The following is a 25,326-nucleotide window of genomic DNA, read 5'->3' on the forward strand; positions in this document are numbered from 1 at the left end:
GTTATACGTGATCAATATCTGACTTGAGTCTAATTCTTATGTATTTAATGTAATTTCCAGGTGCACAAAAGATTGAAAAGAAGGTGTCCACATATACATATGCTAAAATGCTTGTGGCATTGATAGCAATGCAGCATATTTGAAAAGCCAACCAGTTTCATTAACTTCCTTAACCATTGTTTCAGGCTGTTTAGTTGTGTATGCTCATGTATGCAAATGTGTGAATATAGTTTAGTCTTGTTTACTGTTGACCTTTTTTATTTTGTTCATTAAAATCTTTTGCTTTACTGCTGCAGATTTGGCAATCTGGTTTTCCACTTAGAGATATTACAAACACACTCATGTGTGAGTATGTTTGATATATGCACACATATATACATGTATATTTTTTCACACGTGGATACATACGTGTGTGTTGCATTTTTGTGACTATAATAAAGTTTGTCTGTAAAATATGCGAAGCATCTGTTGCAGATTGTGTGCATACTATATTTGGCCACTTTCTCATAGTTTGTGGGTTTTTGATTGACCATACTTATGAGTTATTTTGTTTTATTGATTGCCAGCCCTGAACTCTTGGAAAATATGTTCATTAATTTGTTTCCTTTCCCCCCTTTATTTTCATTCAGGCAATGTCTTTGCTGCTTCAAGGAGTATAAGCATCTTGAGATCTTCAGCCAAGTAATTTATTCTCTAATTAATTTTGTGATTGCCCAAGTTCAGTGTTTACGGGACCAGCTCTGTAAAAGTTGCACTAATAACTTGAGTTTGGGTTGGCAAGACTCAGGTCATCAAAGTGATGAACTTTTAAATGTAGAGAAAGAACCTGAAGATGACACGGGTTATACGGATGACCAGAAGAATCTAGAAAGCAAAACGGATTCTGCAAGAATTGGTAGCACATGTGAGGAATTTGAAAACTGCACTGAAACTTCCAGCGTATGGAGCACTGAAGAAAAAGAGAAACTATTATTGTGTGTGGCAAAAGTCTTTCAGATACAGTTTCCTTTGTATACTGCATACAAACACAGTACTCATCCCACAATAGAGGTATTACTTAAGCCTAACTTTATTAAGCTTGTACTGCTTTTAAGTAGCTCTGTATTCATGGAAGTAGTTACAGTCTGCAGATGGTAGTTCATGTATCTGCATGAAAGTGGTGCTTTGCAGTTTTTTATGCCTAAATGATTTTTTATTTTTGTTATTGTGTACTGTTGCCTCATGCTATTTTATCATTCTGCAATTTCAGGTGAACTTATAAGCAACTTTGTAATTGTGGAAATTTAAAGTTAAAACTTTAAGTATTTATGTAGTACTGTAGACATTGCTGTGTATGTGTGTCTGTACACTGTGTATACCTGTCTATTACTTATGTTTGTGTGTGTGTGTGTGTGTGTATATATATATATATATATATATATGTGTGTGTGTGTGTACAGATGTGTATATATCAATATATGTACTATGTAAATGAGAATATACGTAGGTATGTATGGATATATGCGTGTGTATTGAGATGTGTGTTGTGTGTGTATATGTATATGCATATGTTTATGTATATACACACACAATGCAGTGCTGTTTACTGGTAAAATAAGATGCATTTGCGGATTAGATTTGTTGCCTTCTCAAAGGGTGACATTTGAGGTTCAAAAACTACAGTTCCATATAGAGTTCTGCTATGGAATCTAAACATGGTTCATTCTAACATGTATTGTAGAAGGTAAAAGCACATTTATGTAAAGTTGTGCCTGCTGCTTGTGTGAAGTTCATTTTTGTCATCACATTTATCATTTAAAAATGTGTATTTCTCAAGTAATGTAGCGTTATTTACATGGTGAAGTTATTTTTTCTTGGCAAATGGTATGTAGATGGTAAAACTAGATTCCTTGAGAGTTTGAGAAGGTACTGGGCAGCAGATAAATGAAATGGGCCTTCCTATTACTCTGTTTTTGGATAGTATTTAAAATGCATGTTTTTTTTAGAACTTGGAGGTCATAAAACTCGTACCTTGAAATGGGTCAGAAATGCTTAAAACAGCTTTGCTTGTGACACTGAGACTTAAAGTATTTAGAACCCAATATTGTCCAACCCTGCAGCAACATTATTAGAATATTTCACATTGTTTTGTTTGTAAGTGTAAAAGTTGTTAGTTTGGCTGTTTAGAGACAAGATAGTAAAGCATCTCTCTAATGGTATTGCAGTTTCCCTTTTTTGTCTTGCTCCAGTTTAAAGAATATTTAGAAATGTTCCATTTATGTTGCGTTTTTATCACATTTTGCATGTTAGATAACGACTATGGACAAATCTGGGACATTGCTTACTTTTTCTAGGATGTTCTTCGTGTTTCACTGTTGCAGTCATTACATTTGGCCCTCAGTCGGCCTGAATATCAAAGTCTTGGGTCCTGCGTCAGTTGCTGTCTCCTCTTCCATGAAGTGAGGTCGTCAGGGGTATAAAACATGCAGCCGATGCCATTTTCTTCAGTCTTTCTTGCCGCACGGTGCCCGAAGCAGAAGCAGTTTGCAAGTGCCCGTCAGCCGACCCCTGAAATTTTCGCATTTGAGTTTCAGAACCGAAGTTTTCAATTAAAGCTAAGTACCCCATTGGGGAAACTTTTTCTTGCTCCTTACCGATGTCAGTAAAAGTTAATAATTGCATTACTTGTGGGAGGCAAATACCTCATAAGGATTTTCATTTGTACTGTATTCCTTGCCTAGGCCCAGATCATAACGTGCCTTGCTGTCAGTTTTGTGCTAGATTTAACAAACACACTATTAAGCGTCGGAAATATCTTTACTTCAAAATATTTTGGAATCCGATTTAATTACCCTGAAATGTCGTCAGATAGTAATCCGACTACCGGAGTTCGCAAAGAAAAGGACATAGACCGTCGAGGTCCAAAACCGATGACAAAGCTTCTCCTAAGCCAGTCGCCGGTACGCAGTGAGGCGCTTTCGCAGCCCCTGATACCCGCTACTTTCGAGTCGCAGGCCTCTACCGAGACCCATGTGGAGTCCGGCATGCGAGATTCTCAGAGTATTGTACCCGCGGATGTCTCTCCCTTGGATGGGTCCGGAGCCGCTGAACAGGCACCGGCTTCTGAGGGTGTTTTCAGGCCTCAACATTTGTATAAAAAAACGCCAGCTTCAAAAACAAAGACAAAAGCAACTTCTAAGGCTAAAAAACTGATACATGAGCCACGTGCTCAGGCCTCTATGCCTAAAAAACAAATGGCTGAAGACTTAATTACCTTGATCAGGAGTTCCCAGCCCCCCCCCCGATAAGAGGCCTAGGCAAGACACTGATTATGAATCTTCAGATCAGGTTTCTATTTCTTTTGATTCCTCTTCTGATCAGGAATTTTCTGTACCACCCTATGAGGATTCAGATGTAGAGGAATCCATCCCATTTGCATCTCCTCCTGAAGATTATTCTTTTGGCGAAACCTTGCATACTTTAAGGGAACATTTTCATTGGGAGAGTCAGGATTCCTCAGTATCAAACAAGAGGCTTAGGGATTTCCTTCTTAGGCCTTTGGCTATACCTCCTGTATTAGACATTGTTGATGTGTTTTCGGAATCAAGCATAGCTCCTGATTCCCTACCTCCGGCTCCTAGTAAGCCAGACAGATATTACAGGGTTCCTGACTCCCACAAATTTTTATTCAAAAATCCTGCTGCTGACCCCGAAACTATCTCACAGGGTCCCAAAGGTGTAAAGGCCTCATCAGCTAAGAATCCTTCCCCCTCTGATAGAGATTCCAGGGCGCTGGATAGATGGGGAAAGAAGGTTTATACGTCTGCAACCTTTGCAATTAGGGCCTTAAACTGCCAGTTTCATATGCTTAAATATCAGCAGCATGTTATGGGATTATTGAAACAGAAAATGATGTTGATTTTCTGAATGTGTGGAAAATAAAGAATTACAGGAATTATTGCATGCAGCAGAACAGGTTGGAAAGCATACTTTGCAATGTGGTTTTGGTTCCTTGGAGGCCTCTTGCAGGGCCACAGTTACTGGATCTGTGAGATTAGAAGGCATGCCTGGCTCAAGGAGCAAAAATCTGCCTGATCTTGTTAAAGCTAAATTGTTGGATGGACCTTTACAGCATGATACTCTGGTAATAAGGCAGAAGAAGTTTTAAAGAAAATGGAAGACAAAGCTAAATCTATGCAAACTGTAAAAGATTTCTTCCAAGTGCAGCCACTCAGATTCAGTAGACACTGGCCTACAAAAATCTGGTCCTTTCCTGTGTCCGACAGAGCCTCACAGGGCAAATCCAGGCACTCAAAAGGCTCTAGATACCAATCACAGGGTTCTTACAGGTCAAAGCAATGGGGTGCCTCCACCTCCAAATCTGGTGGAAACAAAGTACAACCCTACAGTAAACAGTCTCAATGACTTCCCTCTGCCATCACCAAACACTTATCTTTTGGCCGCCTCCTTAGGGGGGAAAATTAGCACTTCATGCTCAAAATTGGCAGTTAATAACCCAGGATAAGTGGGTATTAAACATAGTATCCCAGGGATGCAGATTTCATTTCCATACTTTGCCAATTCCAAATGGTTGGCCAGATCTGCCACAAAATCAGTTGGCAGAGGCACAGAAACAAGTTACGTCCCTCATGGATATGGAGGCTATTTAACCAGTACCAGAACAGGAAAAAGGGCAAGGGTTTTATTCAAGACTGTTCCTGGTACCCAGAAAAGAAGATGCCTCGCGCCCAATACTGGATTTATCGATTTTGAACTTTCTTGGACATCCCAAAATTCAAAATGTTGACTTTGCAACAGCTTCTGCCCATGCTGGACAAGAACGCTTGGTTAGTGACTCTAGACTTAAAAGAGGCACAGCTGCATATCCCAATAAGGGAATCGTGCAAAAGATATCTCCATTTCAAGGCTGGTTTTATGCATTACCAATTCTCTGCACTGCCCTTTGGCTTATCTACTGCGCCCAAGGTCTTTACAAAGGCCCTGGCACCAGTAATTGCATTTTGCAGACAAAGAAGCATACAAATCTATACTTACTTGGACGACTGTCTCATTCAAGCAGAAAACAAGGACATTCTTCTTCAACAACTGGCGTTTGTAAAATGGCTTCTAACATGCCTAGGGTACACAATAAACGAAAAGAAATCACAACTGGTACCCTCTCAAAATATTACATTCCTGGGTGCAAGCTTGAATACAACTGCCCAGATGGCTTACCTTACGCCAGACAAGCAAAGGCAGCTGACTGTTTACTTCAAACAGATGGCAACAAAAACCCAGTTATATGCAAGACAAATTCTGCAGGCTTTGGGGTTCATGGCGTCCTGCATTTTACTAATTCCATATGCAAGACTTCATGTGAGGAAACTACAGTGGTATCTAAAATGTTTATGGAGTCAACATTGTCAGTCTGGAAACAGTGATTCTTCTTCTTCCCTGCCTACAACAGGAGTTTCTTTGGTGGACAGAGACATGTCACCAGAACATGGGACAGTCTTTCACTCTACCCCCTGTCACCCAAACCCTAACTATAGACACATCAGACTATGCTTGGGGGGCCTACCTGGCAGGGAGATGCATTCAGGGCATATGGAGCCCAGAACAAATGCATCTGCATATCAACCAGAAAGAGATGTTAGCTGTTCAGAATGCCCTGACAGCCGTCAAGGACTTAATTCATCAAGGACAGCTACTGATAAAGACTGACAACACCACAGTTATGTGGTACATAAACAGGCAGGGGGGTACACATTCCTACCCCCTTTGCAAACTAGCCATGGCATTTGGGACACAGCCTTGACTTAACCAAGTACATCTTCAAGCTCAATTCCTGCCAGGAAAACAAAATACTCTGGCAGACGATCTAAGCAGAAATCTTATGGACCCTCACGAGTGGAAACTGGATCCCCAAGTCTTCAGCATAACAGAGAAATGGGGGAGTCCGGACAGAGATCTATTTGCCTCTCCCCAAAATTATCAATTGGACAATTTCTGCACAAGGAGTTATCACAGACAAGCATGGAAAGTGGCTGCCCTATCCTTCAGTTGGAAAAACCTATCAGTCTAGGCCTTTCCTACTCTGCCTCTTCTTCCCAAGGTCTTACTGAAGGTCAGACAGGAAAAACCAAAAATTATCCTAATTGCCCCGGACTGGTCTCGCCAGCACTGGTACCAAATTCTAAGGAATATGTCTCAACTCCGTCCTTGGTACTTGCCTCATATACCTCATCTACTGTCTCAGCAGAGCAATCAAATTCTCCGCAGTCAGGTCCAAACTCTGAACCTGGCAGCATGGCTGATCATGTAATTATTCAAACACCACCTCTCAGTGAGTATGTGATGGGTGTCCGTTTGGAAGCCAGAAGGCCTAGTACTAGAAAAATCTTATGCTGATAAATGGAAGAGATTCTGTGCTTGGAACCAGGAACAAGGAACAGACACAGCAAAGCCAAATATTCCTCAGATTTTACAATACTTGACTGAGATGCTTGACAAGGGCCTATTTTTTTCATCAATAAAAATCCATGCCTCTGCCATCTCAGCTCATTACAACACAGAGCCTCCCATCTTTTCTCATACTCTGCTGAAATAGTATCTTAGAGGGTCCAAAAACTTAAGGCCTCCCTGAAGATCACCAACTCCTGCATGGGACCTCAATTTTGTGTTGGAAAAGCTCACCCTGCCTCCATTTGAACCAGCAGCTACTGAGGATATAAAGTTTTTATATTCGAAAACAGCTTTCCTGCTGGCAATCACTTCAGCAAGAAGGGTTTCAGAACTACAGGCCCTCATGGCTGTGGAGCCTTTTATAACATTTTACCCGGACAGGGTGTCCCTCAGGACTAATCCTTCCTTTATGCCTAAGGTGGTATCCAGTGTGGCTCTTAACCAAGCTATTCACCTCCCAACTTTGTACCCAAATCCGCAGAACAAGGGGGAGAGGATTCTGCATTCCTTGGACGTACACAGACAACTAAGATTTTACTTCAACAGGACCAAATCTCTAAGAAAGTCTGAGCAGCTACTGGTGGCATTTGCTGCAGGATCAGAGGGGAAGGCTATTTCAAAGCAGACTATTTCAAAGTGGATAAGCCACTGCATTCGTTTCTGCTACTTGCATCACGGTACCCATGGGAATCGGGTCACATTCCACCAGGACTGCATCTACCTCAGCAGCTTTTCTCAGAGGGGTGCCAACCAAAGACATTCTAGAAGCTGCTACTTGGAGCTCTGTTCATACTTTTACAAAGCATTATCATTTGCCTCTCTTTTCTAAGTCCAGGGCAGGCTTTGCCACTGCAGTTCTGCAGGGCCTTATAGCCGCTCCTAATGCTATTTAGTTCCAGCCTCCCATCCATAGCTTTGGGATTCTACCCAAATGTAATGACTGCAACAGTGAAACACAAAGAACATAGTACATTTGTGTACACTTACCATAAATGTAGATGTTCGAGTGTATTTACTGTTCCAGTCCGGGTTACCCACCATCCCCCTTTTTTCTAGAGCTTCTCTTTCCTTATATATATATATATATATATATATATATATATATATATATATATATATAGACAGCAACCGACGCAGGACCCAAGACTTTGATATTCAGGCAGACTGAGGGCAACCTGCCAGTAGATTACCCAAATGTAATGACTACAACAGTGAAAACACTCGAACATGTACATTTATGGTAAGTGTACACAACTGTACTTTCCTTGGGATGTTCTTAACTTTGTTAGCGGTGGTCATAACTAGGTGGGTGTCACAAAGCACTGCATGCATTACCAGCTTTATGAAACATTCTCTCTGAGTTTTGTTGAGAGCAGAATACTTGACGGAGGTGGTAATATGGCTTCTAGGTCACTGCACTGTAAAAACTGGTGCATGGAAGTCATGTATGTTAGTTTTCTTTCTGTTTTTATTGATGGCAGGGAGACCTCTCAGGTTTTGTTTTGAGTCCTTGTCCTTATTAAAAATGTTCTCTGTTACAGCGGAAGTTTCAGCCTTACATATGTAAAGGTATTATTTTTAAACTGTGTGTTTCTAATTAACTTGCATGAAAAGTGACTACCATTTGACTATACAGAGTTCTGCTTACTGCTGATTTTGTAGCCAAGCATAGGAAGGGAGAATGCATCTACTGTATCAATGAGTCAGACTTTATTTGCAGCTTGTGTGCTGGAAGGCCAGTTGAAGAATGCTAAAGATTAGTGTGACTCCAGTAAGTTGGTAACCAAAGTCCCTCCTGCATTGTGATTATTGCACTAAGTACAGGTCTTCACTGGATGCAGTTTGCAGAAATTTTACTTTCTCAAGCCGACTAATGGTTTGGGGGCATGAAAGATGCCCTGAAGTTTTGGAAGCTGGCAGCCTGTGAAATCTTATGCAGGATGTAACACGCAACTTAGGCTACTTCGGTTGTGATCATTCGAGCATCTACTGTTACTTAAGCAACTGTACTTTCTCCTGTCTCATTGTTTATGGATAGGGAACATTTTCTGGGCCTACCTGGGCCCCACGTAGCTGTGAAATATGGCCTCTTGCACACCTCCATATGTATCATCAAGCCTTGTTAAATCAGATCATAATTTAGTGACATTTTCCTTGTAAACTGCTGATACTTCCTCTGTAGATATCTTTATGATGATCTTCGTTTTTCACTGTTGCAGTCATCACATTTGGGTTATCTGCCTGCAGGTAGCCCTCAACTGGCCTGAATACCAGAGTCTTGGGATTTCTGTGTCAGATGCTCTCGCTTCTTCCATGACGTCAGGTTGTCAGGGGTATAAAACATGCAGCTGACACCATTACACCAGTTTTTCTTGTGCGGTGCCCGAAGCAGAAGCAGTTCGCAAGTGCTGGTTGGCCGACTACTGAAATTTTCGTTTTCGAGTTTAAGACCTGAAGTCTTCTAAAAGATAAGTACCCCGTTGGGGATCCCTTTTTCTTGCTCTAACCGATGTCAGAAAAAATTAATAATTGTCTTGCCTTTTAAAGCAAATACCTCATAGAGATTTTCATTCTTACTGCGTCACCTGTTTAGGCCCAGACCATGACGTCCCTCGCCGTCGGTTTTTATGCCTTGCTCAACGCCTGAACTATCCGTCGTCGGGCAATTTTTGTAGCTAAATAGTTTTTCTCTCAATCTCCGTACTCCGAAATGGCGTCGGTAAGCCATCCGACTAGCAATCTTCCAAAAAAAGTAAGGATAAAGACAGACCGCATAGGTCCAAAATTGCGGACGACGCTACTGTTAAGCTAGTCGCCAGTCTGTTGGTACTCAGTGAGGCGCTTTCGCAGCCCCTGATACCCTCTTCTTCAGATTCGCAGGCCTCTGCTGAGACCCATTCGGAGTCCGGTATGCCGCGAGATGCTTCTTCGACTATGGAACCTGCGGATGTCTCTACCTAGGATGGGTCCGGAGCCGCTGTGCAGGCACCGGCTTCTGATGGTGTATTCAGGTCTACCGATTTTCATATTAAACCGATGACTTTGTTTCGAGCCAAAAATACTGAATTTCTCATGCTTAAAGTTTGCACTACGCCTAGGAAACTGATAACCAAAGTGCTTTCTCAGGCCCACAGGCCTCAAAAACAAATGATTAGAATGTCTGAAGACCTTATTACTTTAATTAGAGGAAGCCAGCTTTCCCCTCAGAGAGACCTAGAACCGATTTTCCTCCTGATTCTTCTGATCAGGAATCTGATATCTCTGTTCCTTCTGACTACCAGGACATACCCTTATCTACCTATGAGGATTCTGATGCAGAGGATTCCATTCCCTCTGCTTCCCCTCCAGAAGATTTTTCTTTTGCTGAAACCCTTCATACTCTTGGGAGCATTTCCGCTGTGAAAGCCAGGACTACTCTCAGTCCAAAAAGAGACTCCGAGAATTTTTAGACCTGCCTCAGCACAAGCTTCTAGCTATCCCTCTGGTTCTCGATATTGTAGATGATGATTTCTTGGAATCCAGCCTTACCCTGGATACTTTGCCTCCAGCTCCCAGGAAACCCGACAGGTACTATAGAGTACCTGACTCTCTCAAATTCCTTTTCAAGAATCCTACTGTGGATCCAGAGACCATTTCCCAAAGACGAAAAGGCATTAAGGCTACTACTGACAAGAATCCTACTGCGGTGGTGGTGCTGCGGTAGCGTTGTCGCCTCACAGTAAGACTCTGTCCGGTTCGATTCTCAGCTAGATCGTCTGTGCGTCAGGGCTGGCAACTCGGCATGTAAAAATCTACTGCCAATCATTAGTGGACTGGAGTTCCGCTGTGGTGACCCCTGGCCGGGAAAAGCCGAAAGACGCAACAACAACTGGCAAGAATCCTACCCCTTCTGACAGGGATTCTAGGGCTTTAGATGATAGGGATTTTAGGACTTTAGACAGATGGGGGTAAGAAGGTATACACCTCTGCTACTCTGGCCTTGAGGGCTTTAAATTGACAGTTTCATATGTTAAAGTATCAGCAGCATATTATGGGGCTAATTAAACAGAAAATGATGTTGATTCCTGACTGTGCAGAACACAAAGATTTACAAGAGTCAATGCATTCTGCTGACCAAGTTGATAAACATACTTTGCAGTGTGGCTTTGCTTTAGAAGCATCTTGTAGGGCTGCTGTCACTGGGTCTGTTCTTAGACGGCATGCTTGGATTAAGGAACAAAACTTGCCAGATCATGTCGAAGCAAAATTACTGAATGCACCCTTAAACCAAAAGCGCTTATTTGGCAGTAAAGCAGAAGTTGTTTATTTTATTATTCATTTCAGTTTAACCGGGCCAAGGTAGCCCGTTTTCAATGGAGGCCCCAGGAGAAAAGCTCCAGACAGAAAGACAATATACAATATACAATGTATTAGTACAGCATATGAGAACAGTTTAACATTCAGTATACAGGAATGCAAGATTTTACATATCTTGAAATATATGAGCTGAGTCAATCACTTATAAAATATTAGCAAAAACAATACATTTATGTTCATTTAATACACTACATGTATTTAGGCAAAGGAATTTTAGAGAGATGAATTGAAGCAGTGGCAGAGATTAGAGTAGAATAGAATAGGGATAGGTATCAGGAATCAGGTAGGATGGGTACAGGAGCACTCCCAGAGGGAGTAGAGGTGAGAGTGGAGTAGGGTTTTAAAGGATGGCAGGTTAGGGGTAATTCTAATGTAAGGGGGAAGAGATTTCTGTAATCTGGCAAGGGAGAATGATAGTAGAAGTTGCACTGGTGCGTGTAAAGGCTTGTAAAGTTCTAAGAGGTTCTGATTTGTGGATCTAAGTGTTCTATGTGACTGGTGACGTTTTAGGGAAGAGGAGAGTGATGGATAGTTAGAAGGTTTGAAAATTAGCTTGTGTGCTATAGTTAGTTGAATGAAATTTAGGTAGCTTGGGAGTTCCAACCACTTTAGAGCATGTAGGGAGTTGCATTGGTGATTAGAGGATTTGGATCCTGTGGCAAACTTGGTGAAATTTTGTTATAACATGAGGAAAGTTTAGATTTTAGGGATGATTGGATTTTAGAGAGTAGCGGAGCTCCATACAAAAGGGAGGGTAGATGATAGGAGTTGTCTAGAAGGCAGAGAAAGGTAGCGCCTGTGTCGATAAAGCATACAAAGTTTTTGATGAGTCTTTTTAATATTGGTTGTAGGTGGATATCAAATTTTAGCTGGTCATTGATAAGGACGCCAAGAAGTTTTGTATGGGGAACTATTTCAATAGCTGATTTGTTTAGGCTAAGTATAGAGAAGATGCTTTGTCAGCAGCAGTATGTCTAGAAGGGGTAAAGATCATTATTTTAGATTTGGAGGCATTTAGGGCTAGGTGATTGTCAAGCATCCAGGACTCTGAAGGAGAGGGCTTCTTGCGTAAGGTTTATTAGTAAAGGAAGAATTTTGGCTGAGCAGATGATAGTGGAGTCATCTACGTATTGCACCAGTTTAGCATTGGGGATCTTTTGGTAGAAATCATTGATGAAAATGTTAAATAGTAAAGGACCCAAAATAGAGCTTTGGGGGTACACCTGTTGGGGTGTGAAGGAAAGAGGAAGTGCAGTAGTTCCATTTTACAGCTTGTTCCCTGGCTGAGAGAGAGCTGGAGAACCATTTGATAGACGAAGAGGAGAGATTAAGATGGGAGAGTTTAGAAAGTAGAAGCACATGAGAGACCTTGTCGAAAGCTTTAGATAAGTCGAGGAGGAGCATAGAAACTATGTTCCCAGAGTCACGAGCAGAGTTAATGATTTCGAGGAAGGAAAGAAGGGCAGTGGTGGTGCTATGTCCTGGTATAAACCCGTGTTGGGTAGGAGTTAGGAGTTGGTTGTGGAATAGGTAGGGTAATAGTTGGAGGTGAGTACATTTTTTGAGTATCTTCGAGATAGGGAATAGGATATAGCAATAGGGCGAAAGATGGAGCTTGAACAGTTTTGTACCTCCTTTATGGAGGGGGCTGATGAAGGCTTTTTTCCAGAGGTATGGTACATAGGACTCCTGAATGGAGCGATTGATTAGGATGCTGATTGGAAGGGCTATGCCATCAGCAGCTAGTTGGAGAAATTTGGATGGAATGTCATCTGGGGCATTAGAGCAAGGTTTTATCTTTTGTAGGAGCTTTTTTATAGTGTGGTTAGGAATGGATTTGAGAGTAAAATGGGAGGACTTAGGGTTCATGGATGTTAAGTTTTTATCAGTTAAGTTGGGGGGGATGTTGTTAGGGAAAGAAGAGGTGAGTTTGCCTATGGAGTCAATGAAAACGGAGTTAAATTGGGTAGCTAGGTGGAGGTCTGGTGTGTCTGGGTCAGGGCAAGGGTTATCTTTTTTGCCTGGGGATAATATTGATGAAATACTATTCCAACATTTTCTGGGGTTAGTTTTATGATTATTTTGAAGTTTAAGGTAGTAGGATTTGCGGTCAGTGACCATTTATGTTTTTACTTGATTTCGCAGTTGCTTGTATTCGGCAAGAGAGTTGGGAGTTTTGCATTTTTGGTAGTATTTGCAGATTTTATCTCGATGCACAAGTAGTTTTGTGTCTTTGTTTGTTCTCAAAAGGATGGAGGAGAAAGCTAAATCTATGCAAACTGTTAAATATTTCTTACAAGTATAGCCACCTAGATTCAGTAGGCATTGACCTTCAAAGAACTGGTCCTTTGCAGGCCTTCTCAGTCCAAACCCAGGGGCAGCAGACCCCCAAGACTTAAGTTTCAGGTTATGCACAGAACTAAGCAGTGGGGTGCTCCCACATCCAAAACAGGGAGTAGTAAGTCACCCCTCTATGGTAAACTTGCACAATGACTTATCCTCAACTCCCCCAAGACTTGCTCAAGTACTTGCACCTTTAGGAGGAAAACTCGCTGTGCATGCAAAGAACTGGGAATACATTACCCAGGACAAATGGGTTTTAAACATTGTTTCCCTAGGATACAGATTCCACTTCCTCTCGCTCCCAACCCTAAGTGGATGGCCAGACCTTCCCTCAAACCAGTGGGCGGAGGCCCAAAAGCAGTACTTTCTCTCCTCAGCATCAAGGCTATTCAACCTGTCCCAGCAGAACAAAGGGGACAAGGCTTTTATTCAAGATTGTTCCTGGTTCCCAGAAAAGAAAACTACTGGCGTCCTGTCCTGGATTTATCTATTCTCAACACCTTTCTGGTGGTTCCAAAATTCAAAATGCTAACTCTCCAACAGCTGCTACCTATGATAGGCAAGGATGCTTGGCTGGCAACCCTAGACTTAAAAGAAGCTTACCTGCACATCCCCATAAGGGAATCTTGCAGGAAATACATTCACTTTAGGGCAGGCTCTATACAGTATCCGTTCTCTACACTTCCCTTTGTCTTATCTACTGTGCCCAGGGTTTTCACAAAGTGCCTAGCTCCAGCCATTGTTTTTTGCAGGCAGAGAAGTATTCATATTTACCCATACTTGGACGATTGCCTGATTCAGGCAGAAATTCAGGACTTGCTGCTACAGCACCTGGCATTTGTAAAGAGACTTCTGACTTCACTGGGGTACATCAATGAAAAGAAATCACACCTCGTACCCTGACAACAGATTGTATTTCTGGGAGCAAGCTTGAACACAACTTCCCAGATGACGTTCTTTACTCCAGAGAAACAAATTTATTTGACAACTTCCTTCAAACTACTGGCCACCAATACCCAGCTATCTGCAAGGAAAACACTGCAAGCTGTGGGGTTCATGGCCTCTTGCATTCTGTTAATTCCATATGCAAGACTGCATATGAGTAAACTTTAGTGGTATTTAAAATGTCTATGGTGTCAACATTCTCGGGATCTGGAAACAATAATTCCTATCATCCCTTGTCTAAGGGAAGAGGCCTGCAATCACAACAAGGAACTCTCTTTCACTCTACCCCCTGCTGCCCAAACACTAACAAGAGACTCATCAGACTATGCATGGGGGGCTCACATGGCAGGGCAGTACATTCAGGGCAAATGGAACCCAAAGCAGATGCACCTGCATATGAATCAAAAAGAAATGTTAGCTGTACAGAATGCTCTGACAGCCTTCAAAGGCCTTATTCTTCCAGGACAACTATTGGTAAAGACAAGACAACACCACAGTTATGTGGTACATAAACAAGCAGGGGGGAGCACATTCCTACCCACTCTGCAGACTAGCCATTGCTCTGTGGAACACAGCCTTGAGCAACCAAGTGCACCTACAAGTGCAATTCCTGCCAGGCAAATTAAATTCACAGGCAGACGACTTGAGCAGAAATCTCATGGGCCCACACGAATGGAAACTGGAACCCAAAATATTCAGACTTTTGGGGAACAGATGGGGGACACCAGAGGTGGACCGGTTTGCTTCCCCTGAGAACTATCAGTTGAACAAATACTGCACCAGTACTCCCCACAGCCAAGCTTGGAAGGTGGATGCCCTGTCCTTCTCCTGGGAAAGCCTTTCAGTCTATGCTTTTCCCCCTCTGCCTCTCGAAGGTTCTACTAAAGGTCAAACAGGACAAGCCAAGGACGATCCTGATTACACCGACTGGCCATGCCAGCACTGGTATCCTCTTTGTCGCAGTCTGACAGTGCTACAACTATGGCAACTGCCTCAGACCCCTTCCCTGCTGTCCCAGCAGGGGGGCCAAATTCTGCACCCTCAGCTTCAGACCCTGAACCTTGCAGCCTGGCTAATCCCCTGAACTTACCTCTAGCAACCCTTTGTAAGCAGCTGCTGGATATCATTCTTGAGACAAGGAGGCCTAGTACTAGAAAATCCTATTTTCCTAAAGTTTTGGTTTGCCTTTGAAGCTAGTCGCCAGTCCACCGGTACTCAGTGAGGCGCTTTCGCAACCCCTGATACCCGCTACTTCAGATTCACAGGCCTCTACTGAAAACCATTCGGAGTCTGGTATGCTGCGAGATGCTTCTTCGACTATGGAACCTGCAGATGTCTCTACCTTGGATGGGTCTGGAGCCACTGTGCAGGCAGCGGCTTCTGAGGATGTATTCAGGCCTACAGACTTGCATTTCAGACCAACACCATCTTCTTCATCCAGGTCTAAAACTCGACCCACACCTAGAAAACAGACGTTCAGACTGCATGCTCAGCCCCATATGCCTAAAAAACAAATGCTTAGAATGGCTGTAGACCTTATTACCTTAATTAGGGGAAGCCAGCCTTTCCCCTCTTAGAGACCCAGAACTGATTTTCCTTCTGATTCTTCTGATCAGGAATCTGATATTTCTGTTTCTTCTGATTACCAGGATTTGCCCTTATCTACCTATGAGGATTTTGATGCAGAGGATTCCATTCCCTCTGCTTCCCCACCAGAAGATTTTTCTTTTGGTGAAACCTTGCACACACTCAGGGAGCATTTCCACTGGGAAAGCCAGGATTACTCTGACTCCAAAAAGAGACTTAGGGAATTCTTACTCCTCCCTCAGCACAGGCCTTTAGCTATCCCTCCTGTTCTGGACATTGTAGATGCTTTCTTAGAATCTAGCCTTTCCCCAGACACTTTACCTCCAGCTCCCAGAAAACCTGACCAGTATTACAGAGTACCTGACTTTCACAAGTTCCTCTTCAAGAATTCTACTGCGGATCCTGACACCATTTCCCAAGGACCAAAATGCATTAAGGCTACTGCTGCCAAAAACCCTACCCCTTCTAGTAGAGATTCTAGAGCCTTGGACAGATGAGGTGAGAAGGTATATACTTCTGCTACTTTGGCCGGCCATTAGGGCTTTAAACTGCCAGTTTCATATGTTAAAGTACCAGCAGCATATTATGGGACTACTTAAACAGAAAATGATGTTGATTCCTGACTGTGCTGAACAAAAAGAATTACAGGATTTAATGCATTCTGCTGAACAAGTTGGTAAACGTACTTTGCAATGTGGTTTTGACTCTAGAAGCATCTTGCAGGGCTGCTGTCACTGGGTCTGTACTTAAAAGGCATGCTTGTCTTAAGGAGCAATCCTTGCCAGATCATGTTAAAGCTAAATTACTGGATGTTCCCTTAAACCAAGACCGCCTGTTTGGCAACAAAGCAGAAGTCCTCAAATAGATGGAGGAAAAAGCTAAAGCTATGGAAACTGTTAAAGATTTCCAGGAAGTAAAGCCTCCCAGATTTAGTAGGCATTGGCCTTCAAAGAATTGGTCCTTTCCAGCCTCTTCCATGCCTTCTCAGTCCAAACCCAGGAACATCAGACCACGTAGGTTACAGTCTCAGGCTACGCACAGGCCTAAGCAGTGGGGGGGCTCCCACTTCCAAAGCAGAGAGTAGTAAGGCACCCCCCCACGGAAAAATGGCACACTGACTTAACTTTAACTCTTCCAAGCCCTGCTCAACTGCCTGCTTCCTTAGGAGGAAAGCTCGCCCTGCATGAAAAAAACTGGGAACTCATTATCCAGGACAAATGGGTTTTGAGTATAGTTTCCCAAGGATACAGATTCCACTTCCACACACTACCAACCCCAAATCAGTGGGCAGAGGCTCTAGAGCAGGTTCTCACTCTTGTAAGTATCAGGGCTATTCAACCTGTCCCAGCAGAAGAAAGAGGACAAGGTTTTTATTCAAGACTTTTCCTGGTACCCAGAAAAGACAGCTCCTGGCCTCCTATCCTAGACCTCTCTATTCTAAACACCTTTTTGGTAATCCCAAAATTCATAATGCTAACACTTCAACAGCTGCTTCCTATGCTAGGCAAAGATGCCTGGTTGGGAACCTTAGACTTAAAAGAAGCTTAACTGCACATTCCAATAAGGGAATCTTGCAGGAAATACCTACGCTTCAGAGTGGGCTCCATGCACCATCAGTTCTCTGCACTTCCTTTTGGTTTATTTATTTCACCCAGGGTATTCACTAGCTGAAGCCATTGCATTTTGCAGGCAGAGAAATATTCAGATATACCCATAATGGGATGATTGTCTGATTCAGGTCGAAAGCCAGGACTTGCTATTAAAACATCTGGCATTCATAAAGAAATTTCTAACCTCACTGGAGTACACCATAAACGAAAAGAATTCTCACCTAGTACCCTGCCAACAGATTGTATTCCTGGGAGCAAGCTTGAACACAACTTCCCAGATGGCTTTCCTCACTCCAGAGAAACAAGTTTATTTGACAACCTACTTCAAAGTACTGGCCACAAAGACCCAGCTTATCTGCAAGGAAAATACTGCAAACCCTGGGGTTCATGGCTTTTTGCATTCTACTAATTCCATATGCAAGACTGCATATGAGGAAACTACAATGGTATCTAAAAAGCCTATGGTGTCAACTTTTTCAGGACCTGGAATCCGTGATCCTTATCATTCCTTGTATAAAGACAGAGTTCCTTTGGTGGGCAGAGGCCTGCTACCACAAGGGGCTCCCTTTCACTCTACCCCCTGCCGCCCAAACCCTAACAACAGACGCATCAGACTATGCATGGGAGGCTCACTTGGCTGGGCATTGCATTCAGGGCAAATGGAACCAGAGACCGATACACCTGTATATCACCAAAAAGAAATGTTAGCTGTACAGAATTCTCTGACAGCCTTCAAAGACCACATTCTTCCAGGACAATTATTGGTAAAGACAGGCAACATCACAGTTATGTGGTACATAAACAAGCAGGGGGGAACCCACTTGTACCCTCTCTGCAGACTAGCCATGGCTCTGTGGAACACAGCCCTTAGCTACCAAGTGCACCTACAAGCTCAATTCCTGCCAGGCAAGCTAAATTCTCTGGCGGATGACCTAAGCAGAAATCTCATGGACCCACATGAATGAAAACTGGAACCAAAAATATTCAACCTCTTGAGGAACAAATGGAGGACTCCAGAGATGGACATGTTTGCCTCCCCTCAGAACTACCAATTGGACAAATTCTGCACAAGGATTTCCCACAGTCAGTCGTTTGAAAGTGGATGCCCTGTCCTTTAGCTGGGAAAGCCTCTTGGTTTATGTCTGCCTTTCCTCTCGAATGTTCTGTTAAAGATCAAACAAAACAAGCCAAGAACAATACTGATTATACCAGACTGGCCACGCCAGCACTGGTATCCACTCTTGCGCAGTATGACACTGCTGGAACCATGGCACCTGCCTCAGACCCCTTCCCTGCTGTCTCAGCAGACGGGCCAGATTCTGCACTCTCAGCTTCAAACCCTGAACCTTGCAGCCTGGCTAATTCCTTGAGCTCTCCAATAGCATCCCTCAGTACGCAGGTGCTAGATGTCATTCTGGAGGCAAGGAGGCCTAGTACTAGAAAATCCTATGCTGAAAAGTGCAAAAGATACTGTTTCTGGAGCCAGACTCGGGGGGGGGGGGGTGCCCAGCTTACCTCATGTACTTCAGTATTTAACAAAAATGCTCCACAAGGGCCTGTCCTTCTCGTCAATTAAAATTCATGCCTCTGCCATTTCAGCACATTATAATACTGAACCACCCCTCTTCTCTCACCCCCTGCTAAAGCAATTCCTCAGAGGGGCCTAAAATTTAAGCCCCCCCCCCCCAGGAGAGCCCCTTCTCCAGCCTGGGACCTTAACTTTGTATTGGAAAAGCTCACTCACTCTCTTTTTGAGCCGGCTGCAACTGCAGAGCTGAAATTCCTTTCTTGGAAAACAGCCTTCCTTCTAGCCATCACTTCAGCAAGAAGAGTGTCTGAATTACAGGCCCTCATGGCAGTGTAGCCCTTAATTATCTTCCATGCAGACAGGGTTTCCCTCAGGACCAGTCCTTCTTTTATGCCCGGGGTGGTGTCTAGTGTGGCCCTAAATCAGTCCATTCATTTGCCTACCTTTTTTCCCGAATCCACAAAACAAAGGAGAATGAATACTGCACCGTTTGGACGTGCGCAGACAACTTAGATTTTATTTGGACAGGACTAAGCCTCTCAAAATCTGAACAGCTACTAGTTGGCTTTGCTGCAGGGGCAGAGGGGAAGGCCATTTCAAAGCAAACCGTTTCTAAATGGATAGCCCATTGAATTCATTTCTGCTATGGAACCATGCCATATAGCACCATGGAAAACCTACCCCACAAGGGATAAGACCCTATTCCACCAGGGCTGCATCTACCTCTACAGCCTTTCTCAGAGGAGTCCCTACCCGGGACATCCTAGAAGCTGCTACCTGGAGTTCTGTACATACCTTCATCAAGCCTTACCACATGCCTATTTTTTCTAAATCCAGAGCTGGTTTTGCCACTGCAGTCTTGCAGGGCTTAATAGCTGGCCCTAATGCTCTCTAACTTCCTCCTCCCTTCCTTAGCTTTGGGAATCAACCCAAATGTGATGACTGCAACAGTCTGAAACACGAAGAACATAGTACAGTTGTGTACACTTACCATAAATGTAGATGTTCGAGTGTATTCACTGTTGCAGTACTTGTTACCCTCCCTCCAGCCCCCTGACTTCTCTTGGCTCTACCTTTCCTTCTTGTTTGGTGTAGTTAAGCTTTCTGGTGTATTTGCTTTTTGATGTTGGTGTACCATAACATATATTTGCTTCCCATTGTGGGGGCACCTGACATCTGGGGCAAGAAAAACTGATGTAATGGCGTTGGCTGCATATTTTATTACCCCTGACGTCATTGAAGAAGAGACCGCATCCGATGCAGGAATCCAAGACTCTGGTATTCAGGCTGTCTGAGGGTTACCTGCAGGCAGATAACCCAAATGTGATGACTGCAACAGTAAATACACTCAAACATATGCATTTGTGGTAAGTGTACACAGCTGTACTTTTTCAAATCTCCTGTAAGATTTTCATTTTGGGGGGGGGGGGGTGATAACTCCCAAATTAGTCATGTGTGAACTTGTTCAACCAGAAGTCCTTGACATTAGCTTTTTCCACTAAGATGTTGATGCCAAATATGTGCAGTGTCAGGTGATTGGTGTCTTAGTGGAGGTGATGTCACTAATCCTGACTACCTGGGTTCTGTTTGTGAACCAGATAGCAATCCATCGAGTTGTTTTGGAGTTTAGAACTCTTCCATATTGGCGAGTACCAGGACCAGTATGTTTGAACATCTGGTAGGTGTGCACATTATCTGGTCAAGAATATTTGTTTTTTTACAGGGACTTCCAAGATGGCTGCACATTGAGTAACAGCTTAGTGGTTCTAGCACTCCCAGTGTGAAAACAGAAATTCAGCAGAGAAGGCCAGTAGACTTGTATTTATGGGTACATTTCAGTAACTGGCTAGTAAGTGCCCTGCCTGGATGCCAGCAGTAAGTACAGAAGACCTGGAAAAAAATCAGCTACAAAAAGTGATGAAGAAATGCTGACAGGAAAGTTCTGCAGCTGTTCAGCAAAAGGCAATCCAACCTTCAGACATGACTTCCAGTAATCTACAGGAAGATGCAAGACAACTGCATACAGACCTGGTTAAAATGAACCAAACACTGATGGATTATATCAGCACAAACAACAAAAGGCTGGAAAAATGGAAGAAGCTTTAAACAGATATTAAGATGAGATGATAAAGTTGCAAAAATCAGAGGTTGAAATGAAAAGGCTGGCTGAATATGAAACTGCTCAGGAAGAGATGTTTCAAAAAATAATAGAATTAGAGGACAGAGCACATAGGGAAAACCTGAGATTTTCAACTGTATCAGAGAAGCTGGATGGAACAGGCTGCATTAATTTTATGAAAGCACAAATAAGCAACTGGACTGGTATTCCACAGTCGGAGTTGTTAGTTGAAAGATCATATTGTGTGTATGCTCCACACCTACCTATAAGAAAGCAACCTAGACCTTTAATAGTATTGTGCCAGCAGAAGAAGTTGATTCTGACAAAACTCTGGCGAAGGATAAAATACTAAAAGTGTGAGACAGCAGTGTGTTTGTGGAGAATGATTACTCATTGTACAACAGGCAGAAGAGGAGTAAATTCATTCCACTATTCAGGCCATGTCGAGCTGCAGGTGTGAGATTTAAACTACTGTATCCAGCTGTCTTAATTTTATTCTTCTTTGGAGTGACATAATCATTTTTGATGAAGTGCATGCTAAGGAGGAAATACAAAAGTTTGTCCAACAAAAAGTGAGTTGTGAAACAGTAGATTCTGCTTCTTGTTCTGGTAGGAAAGACCAGAGAGAGACTGTACCTGGGAAACCTCTTCCAGTATTTCAGTGGAAAATGTTGGAGAGAAGGAAGGGAGTATGAGAGTTGACTAGAAGAATCAAGAATATGTTGGAAATGAAGCAGAGACTGGATTTGATGGAGAACAGTAATAAAACCAGTAAGTTACTGTGGGGTTAAAATGCAATAATTATGTTTGTGAAGTATGATAGAACAAGAAAATCTGGGAATATTGGACTTTTTCAAAATTTGTTGGACTTGTGGGGGACTCTAAAGTATATGCCCTACTTGATGTCATTAATGTTTGGAAAAATGCTTTGGGGAGGGGAAGAGAGGGGAGAAAGCCAACTTGTAAGTAAACATTTTCTTAATAGTACTATATTTGTGGTGTATGGTTTTCTTTGCATGCTGTTTTTAAGTGTAATGTGGATTATAAATGGGTGCTGTTTTTTTCTCCCCTCCTCCCTCCCTCTCTCTCTCTCTCTCTCTCATGCAATTTTGAGAAATACAAGCAATGCAATGTAAAAAAAAAAAAAAAAAAAAAAAAAGCCTGGTTAAAAAGTCATGACAAAGTTAAAATGAATGTGCTTTTTCTCATCTTGTATGGGGAAATGACTGGATTAAGGACCTTAGATTGATTAGTTGTAAGAGAGCAAGTAAATGAAAGAATATTATGAGGCTTTTTTTCCTAGCAAATGTATGTATACCTACCTACTCGCTGTTCTACAGCTTGTCATCATTTTTCAATGGAAACCGTCTGATAAAGATAAACTGTCTGGTTCTCGTCTCCGTGGAGACAGTCTGGTGGAAGGGGATTGGCTGAGGGAATAAGAAAAGAGAAATTGGCTACGACATAATGTTCTCTAAACGCAGTTGGGTTCTCCCTGCTGGGAGAGCTTTAAGATAAGACAAACTCAGTTAGACTTGGTCAACTTTTCTAATTTTTTTAAATGCAGTGGGTGTACTAATATAATCAGGTGCTTTTGTTTTTTTTTTTTCTTTTCTCCCTTCTCCCTTCTCTCTTTCTCTGTTCAGTTTTAATAAATGTAGGCATTGCAATGTAAAGAAGAAGGGCGAGGGGAAGGCAAACTGGGAAGACAGTCTGGTTAAGAGAGTATGACAAAAGAAAAATCCGTGTGCTTTTCCCATGCTTGCATAGTGAAATGACTGGGTTAAGACCCAAAGCAGTATCAAGTAACATGTTTATTACAAAGCATGTCAATGAAAGCGTATTGAATATTATCAGGCTTTTTTCTGATAAACAAGATATCCTTAGCAGTTGTGTCTGGTTTGTATGTCACTAGAAGACCATTTGATAAAGAGAAATGGCTTGGAGAAAGTGTTTGCTGAAAGCATTTAAGTGTTTTCTCAGCTGGGAGACCTATAAAGCTAGAATCAAATAGTTACTAGTATCACTTACTAATAGCATAGGCTGTACCATGCATCATAGCATGACTAACCTTTCTTTTTGGTTAACTCTAGCCTGTCTGTGTGGCTATCAACTTAGAACTTTTGTTCTAATTAGGAAGCAAAACTTCAGTATTTGAAGATGTACATAGTTTTGTGTAAGTTGATAGTTTGTTTTGGTGGGGGCTTGGTTCTGTTTGAGAACTTTCAAAAAAACAAAAGGTTATGTGAGATGTGACATAGGCTCAAATGGAGATACTTGTGTATTAGAGCAACCGCGTATTCTCGCAATCACGTTATTTATGTTATTGACTCCTTTCTCATTAACATAAATAACGTGATAGCAAGAATGTGTGGTTGAAGTACCCTTCCCTTTTCCCTGCTGCCAGGACTGTACTTAACTTCTGCACCCTCCTTGTCACTTTTGAGAATTAAATATGTTTTAACTTTGCCAGACTTGGACTGCAGCCTTTAGTTTAGCTGTGTAGGTAGTACAGATCATGGGTGGTCTTGTGCTGTTTTTTTTCTCATTCCAGCTGTTTTCTTTTTGCTTTGGGTCACTTTGCAGCATTGTGTCCAGGACATGCTGCACTAGGTTATTTTTGATGCTTTGGTCCTATCTGTACTTAAGGGTCTGTTTCCCAATTGTAATTGGGTTCAATGTTTTGCATATTCATTCAAAGGCCATGCATTTTCGCAATCACGTTGAAACATCTGTGTCTGGGGTGTTTCAGACACGTTTACTAGGGCTTAAGCCAGAAATCTGGATGTATTTAAATATTGTCAAAAGTTTTAGCTGTGATGAGAGGGAGGGAAAGATCACAAACAGGGTCATGGAGAAGTACCTAAAAAGTTTGAACTCAAAGTACCAGGTGCGACTGTGAAACAAAGGTTTTGTTAGGTACTGGGGTCAGAGACATTTTGTTTTGCTGACTGCTCAGATTCAGTAGTGACAGACCCATATTATGCTGTGTGGGTTTTTGTTTTGATAACTATTCCACCGTGCATAGACTGTGGAGAAAAGAAGGCATCAATAGCATAAATAACGTGATTGCGAGAAGGCGTGGCTGTGATAATACTTAAGAACCTAAATGGATATGGCAAGAAACAATTGATTAAAAGACCAACATGGCGAACAGTATATGAAAGTAACATAAAAATTGGAACTAGACATTTAACAAAAAAAGTAGTTACACATAAAAGGTGTTAAGTATAGAAGCAAATTTTTTTTTTCTGTAATGTCTTTCAAACTAAATGGTCTGTCAGATATAAACAAGAAGTAGTAGTGAACTATATTAAAAATGTAGAGTGCAAATAGCTGTGCTACAGGAGACACACCTGGAAAACTGAACATATGAATTTTGATAAAGAAAGGTTTTTAGGATGGTTATTCAGTGGAATGTCTGGGGCAGAGGAAAAGAGGAGTACTTAATTTCAAGAGGTGGCAATAGTGATAGAGGAAAAAAAGACAATGGAAGATGTATAATACTGAGGGGCTACTTGCAAGGGAGGAGGATTACACTGGCATGCATTTACATTCCACCTAAAACTGCTATAATGTAGCTTAAGAAAATTTTGGGAGAAATAATTAGCTTTCAGCAAGGAATATTACTTACAGTCGGAGACTGGAATTTAGTTTGCAACAGTGAAGATATCTCTTGGGGGCCTAGAAGGGAAAATATAACAGAAGGAAGGTAGATTTTTGAATAAAGTTCTGAAAATGTTTGGCATGAAAGATGTGCATTCGATACTAGGAGTTCAGAGTAAATTTACATATTCTCAAAGATACAAAAGCTGGGCTAGACTAGATAGAATTTATATCATCCAGGAACATGTGCATTTAATTGAAGTGTTGAAATGCACCCAGTAACTATTTCAGATCATGTGCCAATAATAACTAAAATAAAAGCACCAGGAAGCACTTTCCCACCTGTCTATTGAAAAAAGAGGAATTTAAGGAATGGGTTTTGGACTTAATTCAGGAGCTGCTAGAGAAGATTTTTTTTTGAAAATAAAGCTAGGGAGTGGGATAAAATTAGAGTTTAAAACTAGGGTGGAAATAAAGGAAAGGGGGAGATGGTTAAGAAGTAATGAGAACTATTTAGAGGGACTGACATGTTAAAGTATTGCAAACTACAGGGAGTCTCTCAGAACAAGAAAAGTAGCAACTTAAGAATGCTAAACAGAAAATAAGGAATTACCTCGATAACTTACACTAGTTTAGAAATATTGCTGTTAAGCTGCTGTTTTTCTAATTCTAGAGCACAAAACTTTTAGCACAGTGACTCCGGCAACAGAAAGTGGAAAGTGCTGTCACTAAGCTTAGGGAGAATGTAACGAGGAAGAGAACCGAGATCCTGCGGAAGTATTAGAAAT

General features: G+C 42.1%; 1 protein-coding gene across 1 annotated transcript in view; it reads left to right on the plus strand.

Annotated features, from left to right (window-relative positions):
- The window catches only part of USP34 (ubiquitin specific peptidase 34), a gene marked incomplete in the record, with an annotated part of 5,849,982 nt that overhangs the window by 592,915 nt on the left and 5,231,741 nt on the right, over window positions 1-25,326 (plus strand). Inside the window, 1 exon segment of the mRNA XM_044061224.1 lies at window positions 630-1,050. Coding sequence (XP_043917159.1) covers window positions 630-1,050 — 421 coding nt within the window.

The sequence above is a fragment of the Protopterus annectens genome, chromosome 1.part0, assembly GCF_019279795.1.
Source record: "Protopterus annectens isolate FY-2018-M chromosome 1.part0, PAN1.0, whole genome shotgun sequence".
NCBI classification, from domain to species: Eukaryota; Metazoa; Chordata; order Ceratodontiformes; family Protopteridae; genus Protopterus; species Protopterus annectens.